Source organism: Anabrus simplex, chromosome 3 (assembly GCF_040414725.1).
Source record: "Anabrus simplex isolate iqAnaSimp1 chromosome 3, ASM4041472v1, whole genome shotgun sequence".
NCBI lineage: Eukaryota > Metazoa > Arthropoda > Insecta > Orthoptera > Tettigoniidae > Anabrus > Anabrus simplex.
The window spans coordinates 354273308-354293658 of NC_090267.1; the positions used below are offsets into that span (position 1 = coordinate 354273308).

Sequence of the window (20351 nt, forward strand, 5' to 3'; positions counted from 1 at the left end):
GCAGTCGGTATCCTTCATCAGTCAGTTTTGGGCCAAGATTTTTTCTGATGATTTTACGTTCCTCTTTCAGGATATCTTTGAGCACTGTTTTTGTTGTTGTTGTTATTATTATTGTTATTATTATTATTATTATTATTATTATTATTATTATTATTATTATTATTATTATTATTATTATTATTATTATTATTATAAATTTGTGAATACTGTACATTGCCCACATATCTTGTATGCATTCACACTGTATGATTTCCTGTTTATATTAAAGTTTTGAAAGAACTGTGTGCTGGTACCGATTCACTCCTGTTTGCTCAGATAAGAAAGTTAACAACAGCATAGTATATGTTATATGTATAGGGAACAAATGGAGAGCAGTGACTCTGTGCGTACTCCATTCATGTGTGCTTACATGGTAAGCTGTTTCTTTCCGCCTGTTTCCTACACATAGTACCTTTCTCTTTTTGATTTTGATTTTGTTTCTTAAGATTGTTTTAGCTTACTATATCATATATTGTGTCACATAGTAACAGATATAAAGTATTATTTACTGTTCAATTTCCTTTCCTTGCAGAACCACAGACGGGTTTCCGTATTGCATTCAACATGTTCGACACTGATGGCAATGAAAGGGTTGATAAAAATGAGTTTCTTGTGGTAAGTACTACTGATACTTATTTTTATTTGTTGCAGTAATTGATAAGGCTCTGTTTGCAGTCTCTTGTAATGCTGTCTGATGAACAACTTGAGAAGAGAATTAACTGACTGCTTCACTCCAAGTCTTCCCTTGTCTAATTCTCTGATGTCTCCCTTATAATTATGATGTGCACAATATAGAAAGTTTATTAGTGTCCATGTGCATTTATCACAGAAAAGTATGCTCACCTCATTATGAATGCTGAGTTGATCCCAAATATTTATATTGAAAATGTTTTTCAAATATGGTAATATTTTAATAACCCTAGATTTTCTTTGAGATGGGGAGATGTGGTAGTTGAAGATGTCTAGTGTCCTGTGGAGGTCTGTAATGAGTCATTTTCAGGTGGAACTGTTATAACTAGAATTGAAATGCTTTTCTCAGACCATGTGTAATAAGGACATGAGACTTGTGGAATTAACCTATGAGAGTAAGTCAGAAAGTAAGTTTCCCTTAATGTTTTGTTGGAGAACAGGTAAAGGCAGGTTAAGATAAAGAATATTGCATTGTTTCAGCATCCTTCCTGTATGTTTTAAAGTAATCACCAAAGTTATTCAAGCATTTGCCATAGTTGAAAATGAGTCCCTTTTTCTTTATGATGGAAAATGATGTCCTGTTACTTGAACACCTCTAACTCATTGAGTGTCGTGCATCTATACTTCAGTGAGAGCTCATGGTTTCATGTGATGGGGAGGCTGGGAATAATCAAATTATATGCACATATGTATTAGTTGTACTAAATTAGAGTTTAAGTGCATGCTAGCAACTGATAATAAAGTCACGTTTACCACATAAAACTTCTGTTATGTTTGATGGAGCCATACAAGTAGATCTTGGCACAGGTGCTTGACATGGCCTGTGAGGCCAGAATGAGAGTGGCCTCTGCTGAATTTGACTGCTGGCATAGGAGGTTTACCGGTTATCATGGTAGTGATGATGTCACATGCGTCTTCTTGAGCAGCCTGGCTGTGCCTAGTCGCATGTCTACACCATTAATTGATCTCACTTATAGAGGCTTTACATAGTTAACCAGCATATATACCACCCTACATACTACATTAAATTACATCAGATAATCATTGCCAAATGAATCATTGTCATACATCTCGCATTGTGCGTATGAAAATATGACTTTATTATTAGCTACACAGTAGGAATCCAAATAAAAAGGTATGAAATTTGGCTGTGAACTTCTGATAGGAAATAAATTAGGTCCTCAGTTGGTTGACAGAAAAATCTGCACACTTCTGAAAGGAAGCCCGACCTCTCATGCCTCCACCCAAAAACTGCCCCTTCTGTTCTCACCATTTCATCAACAGTATATGCAAATATATCTCATGTTAATGATGGCCACTCTGCTTTTTGTCTTTCGTAGTCATTCAAACTTCTGCAGATTCACAGCATCACTTCTGCACTTGTTGGGCATATACGTATTTATTTCTCCCTGTCAACAGAAAATCCTCCTGTGAATGTTAACTGGATCTGTTTTTATGCATTCAGAAAATGGATCTCTATATCAACCTCAAATCGTTCAGTAACTTCACTATTTTGTAATGCTTGCTGTACTATGAACTAGTGCACCTGTGCACAAGCTGTCATCATGACCACAAACTGTCAGATAAATAAGATGGAGTGAACACTGTTCAATTCTGAATAAACAGGGAAGCTTACTTTTGACTTACTTTCATATAAAGCTTATCCTTACTGAATGAGTTTCTTTTTAAGTTCATGACATCTATATCTTGATCTGCACTGCAAGTGGACTCAATTTAATGTTCCATGTTCCAAAACTTAATCAGTCCTATTCTCTCCCTCTTACTTATAAAACATTATTACAGCTTTGTACCTTTTTTTCAGCACTAGGCCTACTCCAGACCATGGTGACCTAGCAAGTTGACTGCTACAAATGAGTTAGTTAATAATATTTTAATAGTAACTAACACCAATATCCAAAATCTCTTATTACTGAAGTATGTATGACCAATGTTTGTTACAGACTAGGTGAGGACTAGGTGTTTGGATGCAAGATAGTTTTCCATTGATAGGCTATTGTTTTATTAACCTCAAAATCTACATGATAGTTTCAGAGAAAATTGTTTTCTTGCTCCTGTCTTGTTTCCTTTAGCCCAGTCAAGCTCAACATTTTGTTCCATTTTTAATAGTCAGTAACAGTTTGTTCTGAATTTGGCTCAATCTCATCTCATTTTTCATGGAAAGGTAAAAGGTGAAATGGTTTTCAGGTATAATTGGTTGGCATTGAGCAGGAGGGAAGCAACCTTCAACATAATTACAATAAAATGAGTTGGTGGATTTTTGAGTGTGGTTCACCATTGCTTATTTTCAGCAAAAGTAGCGAGTCCTAAATCCATTCATTATTAATTCAGTTATTCCTCGTTATATCACCATCATTTGTTCAGACTGAAGTTGGTGCAATAAAGAGAGTGGTGTTAAATCCAGGTCATATTTTAAACAGGAAACCATACCACTGTTATTTTTCCAAAACAACCTCGTGGCTTTACTCAATCTCAAATTAGATTCCCGAGTAAGTCCCCCAGTCGGTTCTCCGGGGAAGGGGGAGTACAAGGTTGAGATAAGCCTCGGAATGTGCAGATTTATCTAAACCATCCTTACGAGTCATTAGAAGAATAGCAACTTAGAATGTGTGAGGTCTCTTGCAGATAGGAAAACTTCACATCTTTAAAACAGAAATGAAACTTCATGATCTGGACATACATGGACTTAGTGAGACACATTTTATGACTCAAACTAATAATACAGTATATTTTTCTGGAAGTGAGGATGTGAGTCGTAATGGTGTCACTGTAATGATTCCAAAAAATCTTAACAGTACTGTTGTGGGTTATGAGCCCTTATGTGATATAATCATCTGTATTACGATGAAAGCTTCTCCTTGTAATATCAACACCATTCAGGTTTATGCCCTCACTTCAGTTTCACTACAAGAAGGAATCGAGGAATTTTATGACCAGCTGGAATATACCATCAGTAGGATACCTAAAAAGGAAATATTAGTCATCCAAGGGGATTTTAACGCAACGATAGGTAAAACTCTAGATGATAGATACATGAGACCTATGGTTGGACTGTACAGTCTGGGGGTGAGAAATGAACGCGGAGAGAGTTTATTAGAATTTTGTGTGAATAACAGCTTATCCCTCTGTAACACCCTCTTCAACATCATCCAAGGTGTCGCTACACATGGATTTCTCCTGGGGATAAGGTTAGGAATCAAATTGATTTCATTTTGGCGAGGTAACATTGGCAGGCTTCAATCTTGGATTGTAAGACCTACCCTGGAGCAGACTGTGGTAGTGATCATATACTGCTATCTATGAAAATACAGGTAAAAATGAAATCATTGAAGAAGGTGAGAGTAAAACAGGTACGCATTACTGACAAACATATTCTCCATGAGTTTGGTGAAAGAATAAGAACAAAATTCCAGCAAGTATAGGAGGAAAGAGCTTCTTCTCAAACATGGGACAAGATGAAGGAAATCATCAATTTATCCCTTCCCGAACAAGTTCCTAAGACCCCTCAAACAAAACATCCCTGGATTTAAAAATTTACACTACTACTGATTGAAGAAAGGAGCACATTGAAGAAACGTGGTATACAAACAGCAGAAAATGAGGAAACACATAAAGAACAGAGTAATTGCAGAATTGACAAGACACAGTATCTTATCAATATCTGTGATGAAATAGACTGCCATCACAAGCTAAATGAAACATGTGACCTTTACAAGAAGATAGACAGCATCAACCAAGAGTACAAACCACGTACATGGGTGATAGAAGACGCACAGGGAAATGTAACTGGTGACAAGAAAGAAGCAATAGCCAGGTGGAAACAACACTGCAAAACCTTATACTGCAAAGGTAATAGCATAAGAGAAGAGAACAATTGCATGGAATGTGACATAGGGCCTCCGGTGCTCGGTTTCAGCTCTCGAGCCAGCCAGCTCCCTGGTTGATCCTGCCAGTAGTCATATGCTTGTCTCAAAGATTAAGCCATGCATGTCTCAGTGCAAGCCAAATTAAGGTGAAACCGCGAATGGCTCATTAAATCAGTTATGGTTCCTTAGATCGTACCACTTTACTTGGATAACTGTGGTATTTCTAGAGCTAATACATGCAAACAGAGTCCCGACCAGAAGTGGAAGGGACGCTTTTATTAGATCAAAATCAATCGGTCGGCTCGTCCGGTCCGTTTGCCTTGGTGACTCTGAATAACTTTGGGCTGATCGCACGGTCCTCGTACCGGCGACGCATCTTTCAAATGTCTGCCTTATCAACTGTCGATGATAGGTTCTGCGCCTACCATGGTTGTAACGGGTAACGGAGAATCAGGGTTCGATTCCGGAGAGTGAGCCTGAGAAACGGCTACCACATCCAAGGAAGGCAGCAGGCGCGCAAATTACCCACTCCCGGCACGGGGAGGTAGTGACGAAAAATAACGATACGGGACTCGTTCAGTGAAATTGAGAACGCCATCAAACATTGAAAAACAACAAAGCCCCAGGCATAGATGGTATTACTGAAGAAATGCTGAAAGTAATGGGAGAAGAAGGCCTCCATGCTTTACGTTCAATATAATAAAGTGTGGAGAATGGCCTAATGACTGGACTGCATCTGTTCTTGTCCTCTTTTACAAAAAAGGGTCAGTAAGGGACTGTTCTAATTACTGCACCATAGCATTATTATCACATGCCAGCAAAGTCCTGCTGTACATGAATCAACAATTAAAAACTTTCTTGCAGTCTCAGATTTCTGCTGAACAAGCAGATTTTGTGGCAGGTAAAGGTATACAAGAGTCAATAACAAACATGAGGCAGATAATTGAAAAATTCTGCAAGTTCTTTGTCCCTGCCTATATTTGTTTCCTTGATTGTAAAAAGACCTTCAAGTGTGTCAAGTGGGACAAGTTGTGGGAAGTACTCAATGAATGTGGATTCCCAAAACACTTAACCTCATTATTGAAAGGTCATAATGCAACCGTAAGTGTGGATGGTGAATGCTCGGAAGTTTTCAATGTGACAAATGGAGTCGGGCAAGGTTGCATATTGTCACCCCAACTCTACAACATCTATGCAGAGTATGTAATGAGAAGAGCAGAAGAGCACTGGATGGCTGGGATAGTGGAATTTCAATCGGTGGTAGGAAAATCAACAATTTACGCTTTGCTGATGATATTACACTCGTTGCAGGAAGTGGACAAGAACTTGATGAATTGCTCTCTAGAGTGAAAATCATTAGTTCAGATTTTGGTCTAGAAATTAATATGAAAAAGACCAAACTAATGGTTATCAACCGACAAAGTCATATCCCAATCCAAACGACAGGATGTCTGAAAGATCTGGAGTTGGTGAATGATTGTGTATAACTGGGCTCCATAATCAGTAACACAGGAAATTGTGATGAAGAAATAAAACGATGGATTGTCCTAGGTCATGCCGCAATGGTTAAACTTACAAAGATCTGGCAGAACCTGGCATTGTCCAAAACAGTGAAAACACGATTGGTGGAATCACTGGTGTTTTCTGTTTTCCTGTACGGTTGTGAGACGTGGGCTGTGAAGGCTAGTGACAAGAATCAAATAGATGCCTTTGAGATGTGATGTTGGCGAAGAATGCTCTGTATACCATGGACAGAAAGAAGAACAAATGCCTCCATTATAGAAGAACTGAGCATCACAAAATGTTTATCTTCCCGTGTTAGTTAAAGTTACCTCCAGTTTCTGGGACACATTTTGGGGAGAGGAGACAATGAGACATTTTAGAAAAGACCATTCTGCAAGGCACAATTGAAGGCACCAGACCAAGAGGCAGAACAACAAGTAGATAGGTAGACCAAGCAAAGAAGATCACCGGTCTACCTCTTCACAATATCTTACGAAAAGCTGAAGACCGCTCAGGATGGAAAAGTCTCGTTAAGGATGCAGTTACTAATGAAGTGAAGAAATGAGGTCACGATGCTCAGCAATGAGTAAACTGACTGATGAGGAGGATTATTTATTGTGTGGCTTCACATTACAAATAGACATGTAAAATTAACAATATTTTCTTTATGTTATAAATAATACACTAAGATATCTACATTTTAAATATTAATTTGAATATCTTATGCAACGTAGTAATATACTGTACAGGGATTTTCTGGAATAGTATTAATTCAACATTTAATTTATGTAGGTATTTTGTATTCGTACAATACCATTTGGTCAGATAAGGAACACCCTACTACCGTATGTGACAGTAGACGGTACTACATGCAACTGTTTGGCCAGACAGTCGCCAGTACCAAACCCGACAAACTAAGGAACAACCAATGGCTAAGGGCAGAGGAGTTCTCCCTTAGGAGGCTTGGTGAAGCCTTTGTGTAGGAAATGACACACAAATTCACTAAAATGCTGCTGCCTTGCAGATGTAGCAGGGGACTGCCAAAGGCTGTGGGTGATTACCTCGACAGAAAATCCTCTACAGCGTTAGACCTAGCAAGTCAACTGAACAGAGTTGATGAGTTTATTGCTTTCAAAATCAAAACAAGCCTCGGATGTAGAAGTATTAAAATGACCAGACACAACAAGAACTCTTCATGCAACTCACAAACTTATGATGGCCAACTACCCGAAGCTCATCAAAAATGCAGGAAGAGACTAACATTACACAGGAAGAAACAGCTCAGAATTGGAACCCTCATTATCCTCACCCCTACTGGTAAATGCAAAGAAATTGTATACCTCATGGACAGATGTACACTCAGGATTTTAGGGTTGAGTGAGACGAAATTGAAAGGTTCAGGAAGAAAATCTTATGAAATGCTTATGTATTGTACTGGAGTGGGAACCCTAATGAAGCTACAGTAGAAATTGAGTTGCTTTTGTTCTTCACGAAGATGTTGATGTGCAGGTGGATGAAAAGTCATTGTTTAAGAAGCCTTTCTCGTGGAAAGTCGAGATTTCTTCTGAGGACATAGAACACAGTTCTCTGTGAAATGTAAAGAATTTCATCTTATTTTCGTGACACGGCATAAACCCAAAAGCCTATACAGTATCATGTCTAAAAATTATGAAGTTTTTAACTTGTAAAGTAAAAACATCTGCATCCCTTATAGAAATTGCTTGTCCAAAGACCTCTAATCTGCAGACAGCAATAGCCACAAGAATCAAAATACACAGAGCTGCCAATAGAAATACAACACCTGTGGAAACTAGAATTGGTCACCACAGTTCCAATTGTGATATCACAGTCTAATATACAGTATACAGTACAAGTCGCAAAGCTAGGCTCATTTTTTTCATCCATGCAACTGCAGTGCTCCACATGACCAGCAAGTTACTGGTCTACCAGGATGTGTAAGTTGGTATACATTTTGCAAGGTAAGGTTGTGGTAATTCCATTATAGATGATTCGTTTTCTATTAAATTAACAAGGTAGTTACATAAGGAGGTGTGCATCTTACATAATTGTACAAAATTATTTTGATATCCTCCTATTCAATACTATAATACTCTACATCCAATTAAGATGAAATTTTACACAGACATAGACATGTTTCAACCTGGCATTGGATCAGCCTCAGTAAGATAAGAAGTAAGAATGCCGGATCGAAACATGTCTATGTCTGTGCAAAGTTTCATTGTAATATTATAGTATTGACTAGGAAGATAGCAAAATAATTTTGTACAGTTTTGTAAGAAGTTCAACTGTCAATACAAATCTAACATGAGATTCATAGTCTGTAAGGAGATGTGTGTGGTGCAATAAACTGCTCAATTACAAGAAGACACCAGAGCCGTCATTCTTTAGGTTTTCTAAAGATCCTGTACAGTAAAGCTTGAACTACTGTTTACATTTTCGAATAACAGATCAGTATTGTGAAGATTCAGAAATGTAACTTGAGATAAGTAGGTATTTTATTTATCAGTGATTCAGAAATGTAACTCAAAGGGAAATACATTCAATTATGAAATTAAAGAACATTTTAACGCAATCGTAACCTCTAACACGTAGCGATGTTTTCATTTTCAATGTGTAGAAAATTGCTTGTTTGCCTCTGTGGTGTAGTGGTTGGTGTGATTAGCTGCCACCACCAGAGGCCCAGATTTGATCCCGTCTCTACCATGAAATTTGAAAAAGTGGTACGAGGGCTGGAACAGAGTCCAGTCAGTCTCGGAAGGTCAACTGAGTAGAGGGGGGTTTCATTCCTACCTCAGCCATCTTGGAAGTGGTTTTCCGTGGTTTCCCACTTCTCCAGGCAAATGCAGGGATGGTACCTAACTTAAGGTCACGGCCACTTCCTTCCCTCTCCCTTGTCTGTCTCTTCCAATCTTCCCATCCCCCACAAGGCTGCTGTTCAGCATAGCAGGTGAGGCCGCCTGGGCAAAGTACTGGTCCTTCTACCCAGTTGCCCAGTTGTATCCCCCGGCCTAAAGTCTCACACTCCAGGACACTGCCCTTGAGAAGGTAGAGGTGGGATCCCTTGCTGAGTCTGAGGGAGAAACAAACTCTGGAGAGTAAACGGATTAAGCAAGAAGAAAGGATGAAAGAAAGAAATTGCTTGTAAGTAATAGGAGGGCTGATTTATTAAAGAAAAATGTAAACTGTTTGTACAATATCAAAGTTATGTTCGTATCATTTTGAAGACAGCCAGTTTATGTCAGCAGAGAAGAAGAAATTAGTATGCAATGCAGTTCTATTCCAAATATACCTCCACAGATTTCCTCAAAACGAAAGTTATTGATAAAGGATTATGAATCCGTGTCAGAAAGGAGCACAACTCACAGTCATATGTCACACCGACACAGATAGGTCTTTTGGCAATGGTGGGATAGGATGGGAAGGAAGCGATCATAGCCTTAATTTAGGTACAGCCTGGTGTGACAATGGAAAACCATGGCTGTCGACGGTGGGGTTTGAACCCACTATCTCTGGAATGTAAGGTGATAGCTATGTGGGCTAAACCGTGCGGCTACTTGCTCGGTTGTCAGAGGAGCAGCAATTATCTTGTAGGAATTCAAAGAGAATTGAGAGGAAAGGGGCTGTTGTTAGGAATTTTAACCGCCAACATCCAATTGATCGGACGTTCGAGGTTCAGTCTAAAAAAAATATTCTCCAAGTTCATGTTTTGGACTAGTATTGGATTAATTAAGACTATATACAACAAGTTTTAAAGTTTGTAGCACTGATAACCTTGTAGAAGCTGATGGTTTGTTGTAATAGTTGGCAGGAGTAAGTCTGCTGCCAGGTGCTAGCACTAGCTAGTACATCTCATGTCTACAAAGGCCGAGGCAAAAAGTGAAATGAAATCAAAGAAGAAAGGAAACAAGTTATTTATAACCAGCAAGCCATCTGTTATTCGGCAGTGCAATTCTTATATGGGCAAAGTTAATGCATCAGATCAAATGTTATACTGCATTTTATATGAGCGCCAGACACTAAAGTATTGGAAAAAAGTGAAATTTCACATTTTTGGAAGAATGATAATCAACTTGTATATTTTGTATAAAGATAATGCAGACAAACCCTTATCATGACTTGAATTCATAATTTCATTAGTTGAGGAACTTGCTGCTGAGTGGCTTGGTGACCAAGCAGCAATTCAGCTTCCACAGGCGGACAACAAACCCCTTACTCTTTTACCAAAAAAAAAAAATAAAGAAAAAAAAAATGCAACTGTTCTGTATGCAGCAAGATTAGTAGTAGTCAAAGTGGTAAAAGGAAAAAGACCAGATACATTTGTAAACAGTGTAAGAATTAAAGAATGTTTTAACGCAATTGTAACCTCTAATACGTTGCAATGTTTTAATTTTCATTGTGTAGAAAATTGCTTGTCTGCCTCTATGGTGTAGCGGTTGGTGTGATTAAGTGCCACAATAATAATAATAATAATAATAATAATAATAATAATAATAATAATAATAATAATAATAATAATAATGTAACTGTAATATTGTACATAAAGGTCCATTTTTATGTATGGCATAGGAAACACCACCTCAAAGAAAATATTTATTTGAATTATCACTTCATAAAATAAACATTTTAAAATAAAGGTGCATTAATTTACATCAATAAAATGCCCGAAGCATTGCCTTCAAAACAAAAAATACCCATCCAATTTACATAAATTGAACAGACTTATTGCGAATAATTTACTGCAAGGTAAAAAGTTCACATTAGGCCTTTTGTGGTATAGGACATGGACACCGCGTATGAGGCTGGCGGTCAAAGGGTTAAGGAGAAGGCTCACGAGCTTGGATGTAGTATACTGTTAATTCCCTAATGTAAATACCTGATTTTCCAAGTTAACACTGTCAAGGTACTAAGTCATTAGTGTTGAAATTATTTGTGAAACTAAGATTAGATTACATTGTGAAATTTTGCAAAGAAAGGTTTCATTGCCATAGAACAAACAAAAAAAACCTCAAAGTACTTAAAATTCAGTCATTTAAATTGCTGAGATCTTTGAGTATTATTTGAATTGTTCTTTAGTTCATTACTACTTTTATGATTTATGTGAAATTACTAAATTCAGTTCAATAATAGGATTTCGAAAATGGCTAAGACTCTTAACTACATTGGTGTGATCAGTTGTTCCTTCAAAAATAGACTATTGTTGTTTCCTTCGGTATGATTACCACTCTATAGCAACTGTTCCTGACAGTTATGGCTTGCTGGCTGCTGCAAGTGCTGGTGTCATTCTGCCTGTCAACAGGATACCATTTCATCACTAAGGAGCTTTGTGACTGTGTATATTAGACTGTGGTGATATCATGTACTGGTGTCATTCCAAAAAGCTTGCACATCTCTCTAGTTGCACTAAACCTGCTGCAACACACATATGTTGAACTGCAGAAAGCCACCCTCCTAAGCACCTGCCACATTGTAAGAAAGTTTCCATGAACGACCTTTTTCTCTGCATTAAACTACATGATGATCCAGGCCCCATCTCCGGTGATACTGAACAACAGATTCCCAAAAAGACTTGATGAAAAATGTGTGCACATTTGTTTTATATGTTCATGTTGTAATTATTTCTGTTGTAAATATTTGTAGATACCTGTACAGTTTAAAAATCAAGAGGGGGACTCCTTGCTTAGGCAGAGTCAGCCCATTATCTTACCAGCATAAGCCCAGCCTTCCTAAATGGATGTAATAATAATAATAATAATAATAATAATAATAATAATAATAATAATAATAATAATCTAAGTTTAGAAAAAATAGCTGACAATCACCGCTTTTACCACCCAAATACTACCACAAACAAAACATGGTCAGAAGATCACAAGAGAAGCCACAGCAAGAAGATGAAGAGATTTTGGGAGAAGAAAAAGGCAACAACATTAGCTAAATAAGTTCAGTCGTGCTCCTTTGTCGGGCATAATGAAGAAAGAAGAAGAAGAAGAATGTTGTATGGCCTCTGGAGAGTCCTGCAACAGTTCTTTTGAATTGATGCATATAGGTGACTTGCATGTCTGTGAGGATATGATGAATTCTAATGTTGAAGACGACACGCACCACACACCCAGTCCCAGCGCCAGAGGAATTAACCAATTAAGGTTGGAATCCCTGACCTGGATGGGAATCAAACCCAGAACCCCTTGGACCAAAGGCCAGCATGCTAACCATTTAGTCATGGAGCTGGTCAGATCAGTTGCGAATGAATGAATGAATGAATTAATTAATTAATTAATTAATTAATTAATTAATTAATTAATTAATTAATTAAGGTTGGTTCCTCTCTGATTAATGCTGTCCAATTTATTTACTGTTCACTAATGCTAATATGAAAGTGATTTAGCTTGTACTCTTCCCTTCTTTGCAGAATGCATTAATGAAAAAGTATGTTGCTTGAAGTATACTTGAAGCTTGAAAGGCTTCGTAATACTTGTATTCTTTTGTCTATTACTTTCCTGTTTCATAAAATTTGCCATATTCAGATTTTCTTTTTCAGCATCTTAATTTTGACACAAAGTTTTTATTTTGAGAACTCTGATGTACTTTTAAAACTATAAATAATAATTTTGTGTAGCCATTACAGCCTGATGCCACCCTTCCTATGAGGGTGGACAGCGTCTGCCAAGGAAAATAAACTCCAAGTCATTGTACAACAGCTAAGTGTATTATGTTGCTTAGTTAGCACCACCAAAGGGTCACATAAGGGTAGTTCAAGGTTACACCTATGAACAGTTTGTCATCCTTGTTTACCAGGGAATCTTTTTATTTGTTTATGTACATATGTTTATAAAGAAAATACAAATTTTTATCCCTATGCCATAGGAAATGATGATGATGATGATGATGATAAATGCCTATATTTGACTTTCATCCTTCTTTATTGCTGGCTAGGTCACAGGTGTATATCTCATAACAGGTATGTAACATGCGTGTGTATTATAGACTATATCTATCTTTGATTGGTATATATTTCTTCTTCTTCTTTCATTTTTGGCTGACTGTGGACCACATTAATTTGAATTCAACTTAATCTGTTTCTGGGCTTTGATCCTCGTCCAGTACTCCATTCTTTCTCTCTGCTTTATCCTCCTCTCTTCTGTCCATGGTGCTTGAGTACAGGATCTTACTTTTTTCTTGAAAACTCTTGGTGGTCTTGATCTTCAACTTGTAAGCATCTTTGTTGTTGATTTCCATTCCTTATATTCCCATTCTTCCCCTCCTGATACCAGCACACAGTAGTTTTTCTGATCTTATTATCTGATTGGTCAGTCTCCCTGGGTTTATTCTGTAGATATGTCCGAAGAACGTGGCTCTCCTCTTCTGGATGGTATCTGAAATCTTTTCCATCTTGAGGTATAATTCTAGCTTTCCTTTACTTCTGTATGATCCTTTTTCTCTTCTTAGGGGTCACAGTATCTTCCTAGGAATCTTTCCCTCCACCAGTTCCAACTTCTTAACGAGTCCTGTTTTTATCACGTTCAAAAATTCAGCTGTAGATAATGCCTCCGATAGGATCACTATCTGGTAGTGTCCGAGTTTTGCATTGATTGAGATCTTTTTCTTATTATAAGTTTTCATGGTTAGTTTATATGCCAAGTTCATTGTGTTGATTCTGAATAACAGTTTCTCTCTTTCTGAAAGCTTGTTGTCTATCAACTCCTCCAAATATATGAATTTCTCCACTTTCTGAATCCTTTCTCTCTCAACTATCATCCATCTGGGTGCTGTTTTGATGTTAGTCATGTGTTGTCTTTTCGAAATAAATCCAAAGGCCTGGCTTACTTGCTTCTTCCTGGAATTGCCTGCTGTATTGACTCTGGCAGAATCACAGTGTCATCCACAAGGGCTAAATGTTCAACTCCTATTCCTTTGTTCTTGCACTCCATTCATATAATGCTTGTCCCATCCATTTTGCGATGCCACACACTAATCACTTTGTCAAGAACACAGTTGAATAGAAGGGGGGATAGTCCTTCTCCCTGTCTGACTCCTGTTTGAATCCCAAATGATTCCGATAGGATCCCTCTGAACTTCATCTTGGATGTGGTGCCAGTTCTCTTGTGTTCCTATCTAGACCCATTTCTTCCAGGATATAATCATGGATTTATTAAACACAATGTGTTCAGATTGATTGCGAAAAAATATGTTTGATAGGAAGGCTGAGTGGCTCAGATGGTTCAGGCGCTGGCCTTCTGACCCCAACTTGGCAGGTTCGATCCTGGCTCAGTCCAGTGGTATTTGAAGGTGCTCAAATACGTCAGCCTCATGTCAGTAGATTTACTGGCATATAAAAGAACTTCTGTGGGACAAAATCGCAGCACCTAGGCATCTCCGAAAACCGTAAAAGTCATTAGTGGTACTTAAAGCAAATAGCATTATTGTTATCATTAATATGTTTGACTGTCGTTGCCAATTACCATCTTTAGCATTATTGTTATCATTAATATGTTTGACTGTCGTGAATTATCATAATCAGTTGGATAGCCAATCTCGTAGGAAGACGGCATTCTAAGGAGGAGGAGGAGAAGGAGGAGGAGGAGGAGGAGGAGGAGGAGGAGGAGGAGGTTACGTAGCCAGCTTACTCAGTGCTTATCAATGAAGACTGCCAGATCCATGAAAATGTTGAATGATGAGCATAATGAGGTCCAGAAAGACATTTATTCTGAGGTGGAAGTGTTCACACCAAGTAAGGGAGAAATTATTTTATTGCTCATAGTGACAAGAGATGGAATGGAATGTGTAGTAGATTGCAGCATTGTGGCATCTATCTGTCTTGAATAGTACCATCTCCAGTTACCAACTCCTAGGACAGGATTATTTGAATTCTGTGACAAGATGGGCATTTTTGTAATTTGTTTGTTATAGAACCTGGTGGTCAATTCTTCTCTGCCTGCTTCTTTCCTTTCTATCATCTGTTTTATTGCACTCATGCCTCCATTGCTGTTGTTCAACATGTTGTGTGGCCCTCATGGACTACACATTGCCATGTTGGCTGATCAGACACTACATACTCCTAGTTGCCTATCCCAGTTTGGCACTACTTCATATTATACTATGACATCCCTGTGTTGCTTTTGCTGACCTCTTTGATTATGTTGCCCATCCTTCAATTGAGGGAATGTCACTTATTTTGAAAGGCATGTGCTAGCTTGCAGGTGTGACATGGCTAGTTCATCAAAGTTGATGTTCAGTAATCATTGCCTCAGTAGGTCTACTCATGGTACTGGCATCTGTTCTGTATTGTACTTTCAAAATATGATGTGTTTTGTCTGTTTGTCTATAATAATAATTACTCCACTAAGTTATTTAGGAATAATTTTAAATAACCAAAGGAAAACACCACATCAAGTAACATTCTGTGCTGTTAAAGGTTCACTTTCATAAATTCATCTGTATATAATAGAAAATGTTTTATACTAATGTAATGTTCATTTTTCAGGAATGTTTTTGTACATAATGTGTCATACAGAAGTTATTTTCTGGATAATATAGCATAATCATATTACTTTGCCATAATCCTCACTATTATTAATATTATTCTCTCTCTTTTGTTTAATTTCCAGCATTTAGTTTGATTTAGCTCTGTATTATAAACATCTTGATTGGTGCTGTCTTTTGCAGCAAGATTTCAGGCTGTTAATTATCATCTCGAATATTCTTATAAAGTTTCCAGAGAAGAGATACAGTGTGTCCCACTCCCAGTGGAGCCGGGAGACAACACGAATGTTCCATGCGGTATATTCATAACCTCCCACGTATTCTATTACCGATATTATTACATTTATTGCTTATTTATGCACCCAGTGGCCTTTATCATGAGTACTAACCTTTTTTACAGGTGGTGTTGAAAGTGGTGTCCTTCGACATTCAAACATTCCTAGCATCTTCTAATGAAATTGCTGTTCATACGCATATATTCCTGTTGTGTAATTGTCCTAATTACTGTTGTTATATTGTTTTTAATTTCATCTATGGTGTGAGGATTATTTCTGTAAATTTTATTATTCGTTTCAGTTTAGGAATTAAAGCATTAAGTGATCCTGTTGTTCTTAATTTATTCACCCATAAGACCTATCTGTGCCGGTGCAATGTAAAGCAAATAGAAAAAATTTATTCACAAGACATCTACCTGTTTCTCTACCTGGAACTGGAACCTGGAAACTCTCTCCTGAAGTCGCCTACACACCTCTCTACATGACTCGGTTATTACATGTGTGTTATACATAAAAACTTGTGTGTTCAAGCATGAATTTCACTGGCATTTCAACAGTGTAATAATGTAATTAATTCTACTGTAATTCAGCCACACGTGCTCTTGCAACAAACATATCCCTTCGCAGCTTCCCACGACACACAAACTCGAGTAACTGACTGCTTTGTGGCTATATTGTGAGCCAGCCTAAGTTTATGAATACAATGCTCAGAGCGTGCAACTGTATGTCAACTGCCAGCCCTGCTGAGAGCGGGACACACTGTATAAAGCCCCCTATAAAAGAGGGGCAATAACAAACCATCTGCTGTTGCAGGAGACCAGAAGCCTACTATGACTTGATACAAGCTGAATAATATCTGTTTTCTGAAATTAAGGGAGAGGTGTAGTAATATTCTCTCAATTTTATTTCTTTTTTGAATACTGTCCTATTGTAGTGTATCAGTTGACTTACTATTTTGTAATCAAGTTTATGAAGCTGTAATGTTACAAGATTAAAAACATAATTTGTAGTGTAATTAAATAAATTACTGAATATTTAGAGAATAAGAAATGTCATGTTTATTTTTATAGCTGATATACGCTCATGCTCATAAAAAAAACAGAACACCTTGAAAGACTAGAGACAGGAAGTTCATATACGCAGGACATGTGTATTAGTATGTTCTGCAGAAATGATTAGCATTTCAGTCACCGAGGTTCAGCATTTGTCCTATTGGCTAGTAGGCACTGGGTCTTCCATGGGCACTGATAACTTGTTCCATGTGCGATGGCATCGACGCGTATAAGGCGCGAATGGCATCCTGAGGTATAGCCATCCATGCTGCATTCACCTGGTTCCACAGTTCATCTTTGGTGGTTGGGGTTGGGTCACAGCGCCACACCCATCGTTTCACCATATCCACACATTTTTGATTTGCGTCAGGTCCAGTGATCAGGCAGGCCAGGGCAACAGTCTGACATCCTGTGACAACAAGAAGACATGTGTTTGTGCAGCAGTATGTGGCCACGCATTGTCCTGCTGAAATATGGAGTCTGGGGTGTCGTGCAGAAAGGTTATGACTGCGGGTCACAGGATGTCATTCACGTAGGTCAAACTGGCCACAGTGCCCTGGACACGCATCAACTGTGATTTTTGGTTGTACCCAATAGCACCCCACACTACAAGGCCTTGAGTTGGCATTGTATGTCTTGTGCAAATGCAGTCAATGTGATGCCTCTTCCCCTGTCTGCGGCGAACCGAAATGCGACCATCATTTTCAAACAAACAGAACCTCAATTCGTCAGAAAACACTGTCTACTGCCATTCCTGTCCCCAGTGACGTCGTTCCATACACCATTGCAGTCTAGCATGTTTATGCAAATTAGTCAAAGGTAGGTGGAAAAGTGAACGACGCACCGGTAACCCAGACCATAATAAACGGCGACGGGCTGTCACTCCTGATCGTGTGCGGTGTGTTACACTGTTGCGCCAGCACTGAGGAGGATACAGATCTGTCCAGCAATGCCATTCGGATGAGGTGTCGGATCTTCTCAGGGGGGTGGTCTGGGTGATGTGAACAGACCCATCTTGTGTTCTCTGGCCTTCTCTGAACAATTCTGTACACATCCGTTACACTACCCACACACTTCGTCCCACATGAGCAGCAATTTCCCGGATGGATGAATCACGTTCTCTCATGCCAATAATGCGCCCTCTTTCAAACTCACTCATTTTACAGTATGCTTCTCACATACATCTGCGAGACATCCTGCATTTCTGCTCAAGCCACACTGATCGATTACATTCGGTTTATAGCGACAATGAGAGCCGCAGGCACATTTTACAAGTTGGTGGAGGTGCGCCAAGATATCGATGTGGACCTTGAACCTGAGGGCCGACATGGTTCAAATGCTAATTATTTCTTCAGAACATACGAATGTACATGTCTTGTGAATATAAATTTCCTATCTCTAGTCTTTCAAGGTGTTCTGATTTTTATGAACATGAGTGTACATCTGTTACCATATTTCCATTATTGTGTTCTTTTGATGTAACAAACAGATCCGTCGTTTGATGGGAGGATGCTTGAAGGAGCGTGATGTGGGCATAGAAACACGTAGAGTCGTGAGTCCAACTGGGTGCCGTGGGTTTTAAAAGTTTCAGTGTGCCAGCTGCCTCTGAGTTGCAGCTTAAAGCTCATACTCATTAACATATGTTGTAGTAAATTAGATCCATTTGCTGAATATTGACTTTCAGACCTGTAGTACTTCCTACGTAGTTCATGTTGTATATGGGATATTTCAGAAAATGATGCTGTTTTAGTTTATTGATACAGTTCAGTGCTGTGATTTCTTTGGAACCATTTGAATCGAGAAGGAAATAAGATTATAAACTGTTTAGAGCGTGTTAGTAATTAGTGGTATAAGTTGTATTTAAATCAAGAACTGTCATTTTTGTAGTAGGCATTTTTATTATTTAGCATTTTTATAGATGTTCTTCTATTTAGTTATGTATCATTGTTCTTTTTCCTTGGACCCTTCAACTTGCCAACTTCAAATTTCGACTAGGTCTGTATTACCATACAGGTTATCAAATCCAGTTTTCTTTGTTATTGACACAAGTATACCCGATAAAACTGATGAATAGATTGTTTCTTCTTCTCTGGTTAATACAGTAGAACACAAGCTTTCTGACCTCCCTTAGGCAACATTCATTCTTTTCCAACTCTGACGGTCCTGTATTAGATTCGTTAATAAACTCTCTGTCTTCAATTGCTATTTTTGTTTAAAAACAATTTTGGTGATTTTTACAGGAGAAAATGTTATGTCCTTTATCTACTGTCATATTTTGTTAAAAGAGATTACTGAGCACCCATCTTCAACTTCAGATTAGGCACTTTGGCCTTTTGAAGTTGAAGTTGACTGCACACATGAAATTCTTTAATGAATTTCTGGAGAACAGTTCAGAAATGTGTACCGGTACCTATGTTACAACCATTGTCTGTATGGTATGCTGTTTCACTGTTTGCATCAACAAACTAGCATATAATATAAAAAATTCAATTATTTTAACTTTCTGAAATTTTGAATAAACCAGATTCTTATATTTGTACTTCATTATGCTTGATGGAGCATTCATTTCCCCTGAATCCTATTGCTATGCTTTGGGCCCATTGAATAGTATGAAACGTTCTTCCCTAATGTATTTTGTAACCTTGAATATCCCATATACAGATTATTCTCCTTGTATGCTGTAGTTAGAAGAGAATGTGGTATTTGAGAGTGCAGATTTGTGTTGGTAGTAAATGTCATTTGTACCTATCATTCAACAGCTTGATATTTTTCTAATTACATCCTGTGGCTGAAAATAGGTGATGTCTAGTTTCTTTACCAAATACTTTTCCAAGAACCATCTTTTTTCAGCAAGACCTATTGGAACTGCATTGTTTATCAATGTTAATATATATCTTGTTAATAATTTCAGTGGTTTCATTCAGATTTACTAGTGGATGATTTGCATGAAGCATTAACAATTCTTGCAGTTTCTTTCCTAATAAGTCTAGAATTTGAATGTATTCATTTTAACATTCTCAAGGATATTTTGGTGACATGTAGAGATTTAATACATAATAAAATAAGCATGATATCTGATTTGAGAATTAACTCTCGACTGATGTTGAAATTAACTGTGTGATTTTCTCTAGGTCTTTACTGTTTAACCACTGGAGCATGTTCAGTACCTACCTTAAGTTGATCAATTCTCTATTTCCTGAAAAATGTTATTAAACATTTTCATCCTTATTTCTTCCTATAGAATGCATAGAATTCTGAGAAAACATTTAGTACTGGTATGGAATATAAAATATGGGCTCTATAGAATGTTTATTTATTAACAATATTACTGGTAAAGCAAAAAAGTATGTTCATTTTTTTTTTTTTACTTTTCTTTCAGTACAGACTGCATGCAGACTTTGTGCCCA

General features: G+C 37.8%; 1 protein-coding gene across 1 annotated transcript in view; it reads left to right on the top strand.

Moving 5' to 3' along the window:
* The window catches only part of MICU3 (Mitochondrial calcium uptake 3), a 93715-nt gene that overhangs the window by 19734 nt on the left and 53630 nt on the right, over positions 1–20351 (top strand). Inside the window, exons 5-6 of the mRNA XM_068226851.1 lie at positions 572–654; positions 18434–18496. Of these exons, the coding sequence (XP_068082952.1) occupies positions 572–654; positions 18434–18496 (146 nt within the window). The remainder of the gene's footprint in view (positions 1–571; positions 655–18433; positions 18497–20351) is intronic.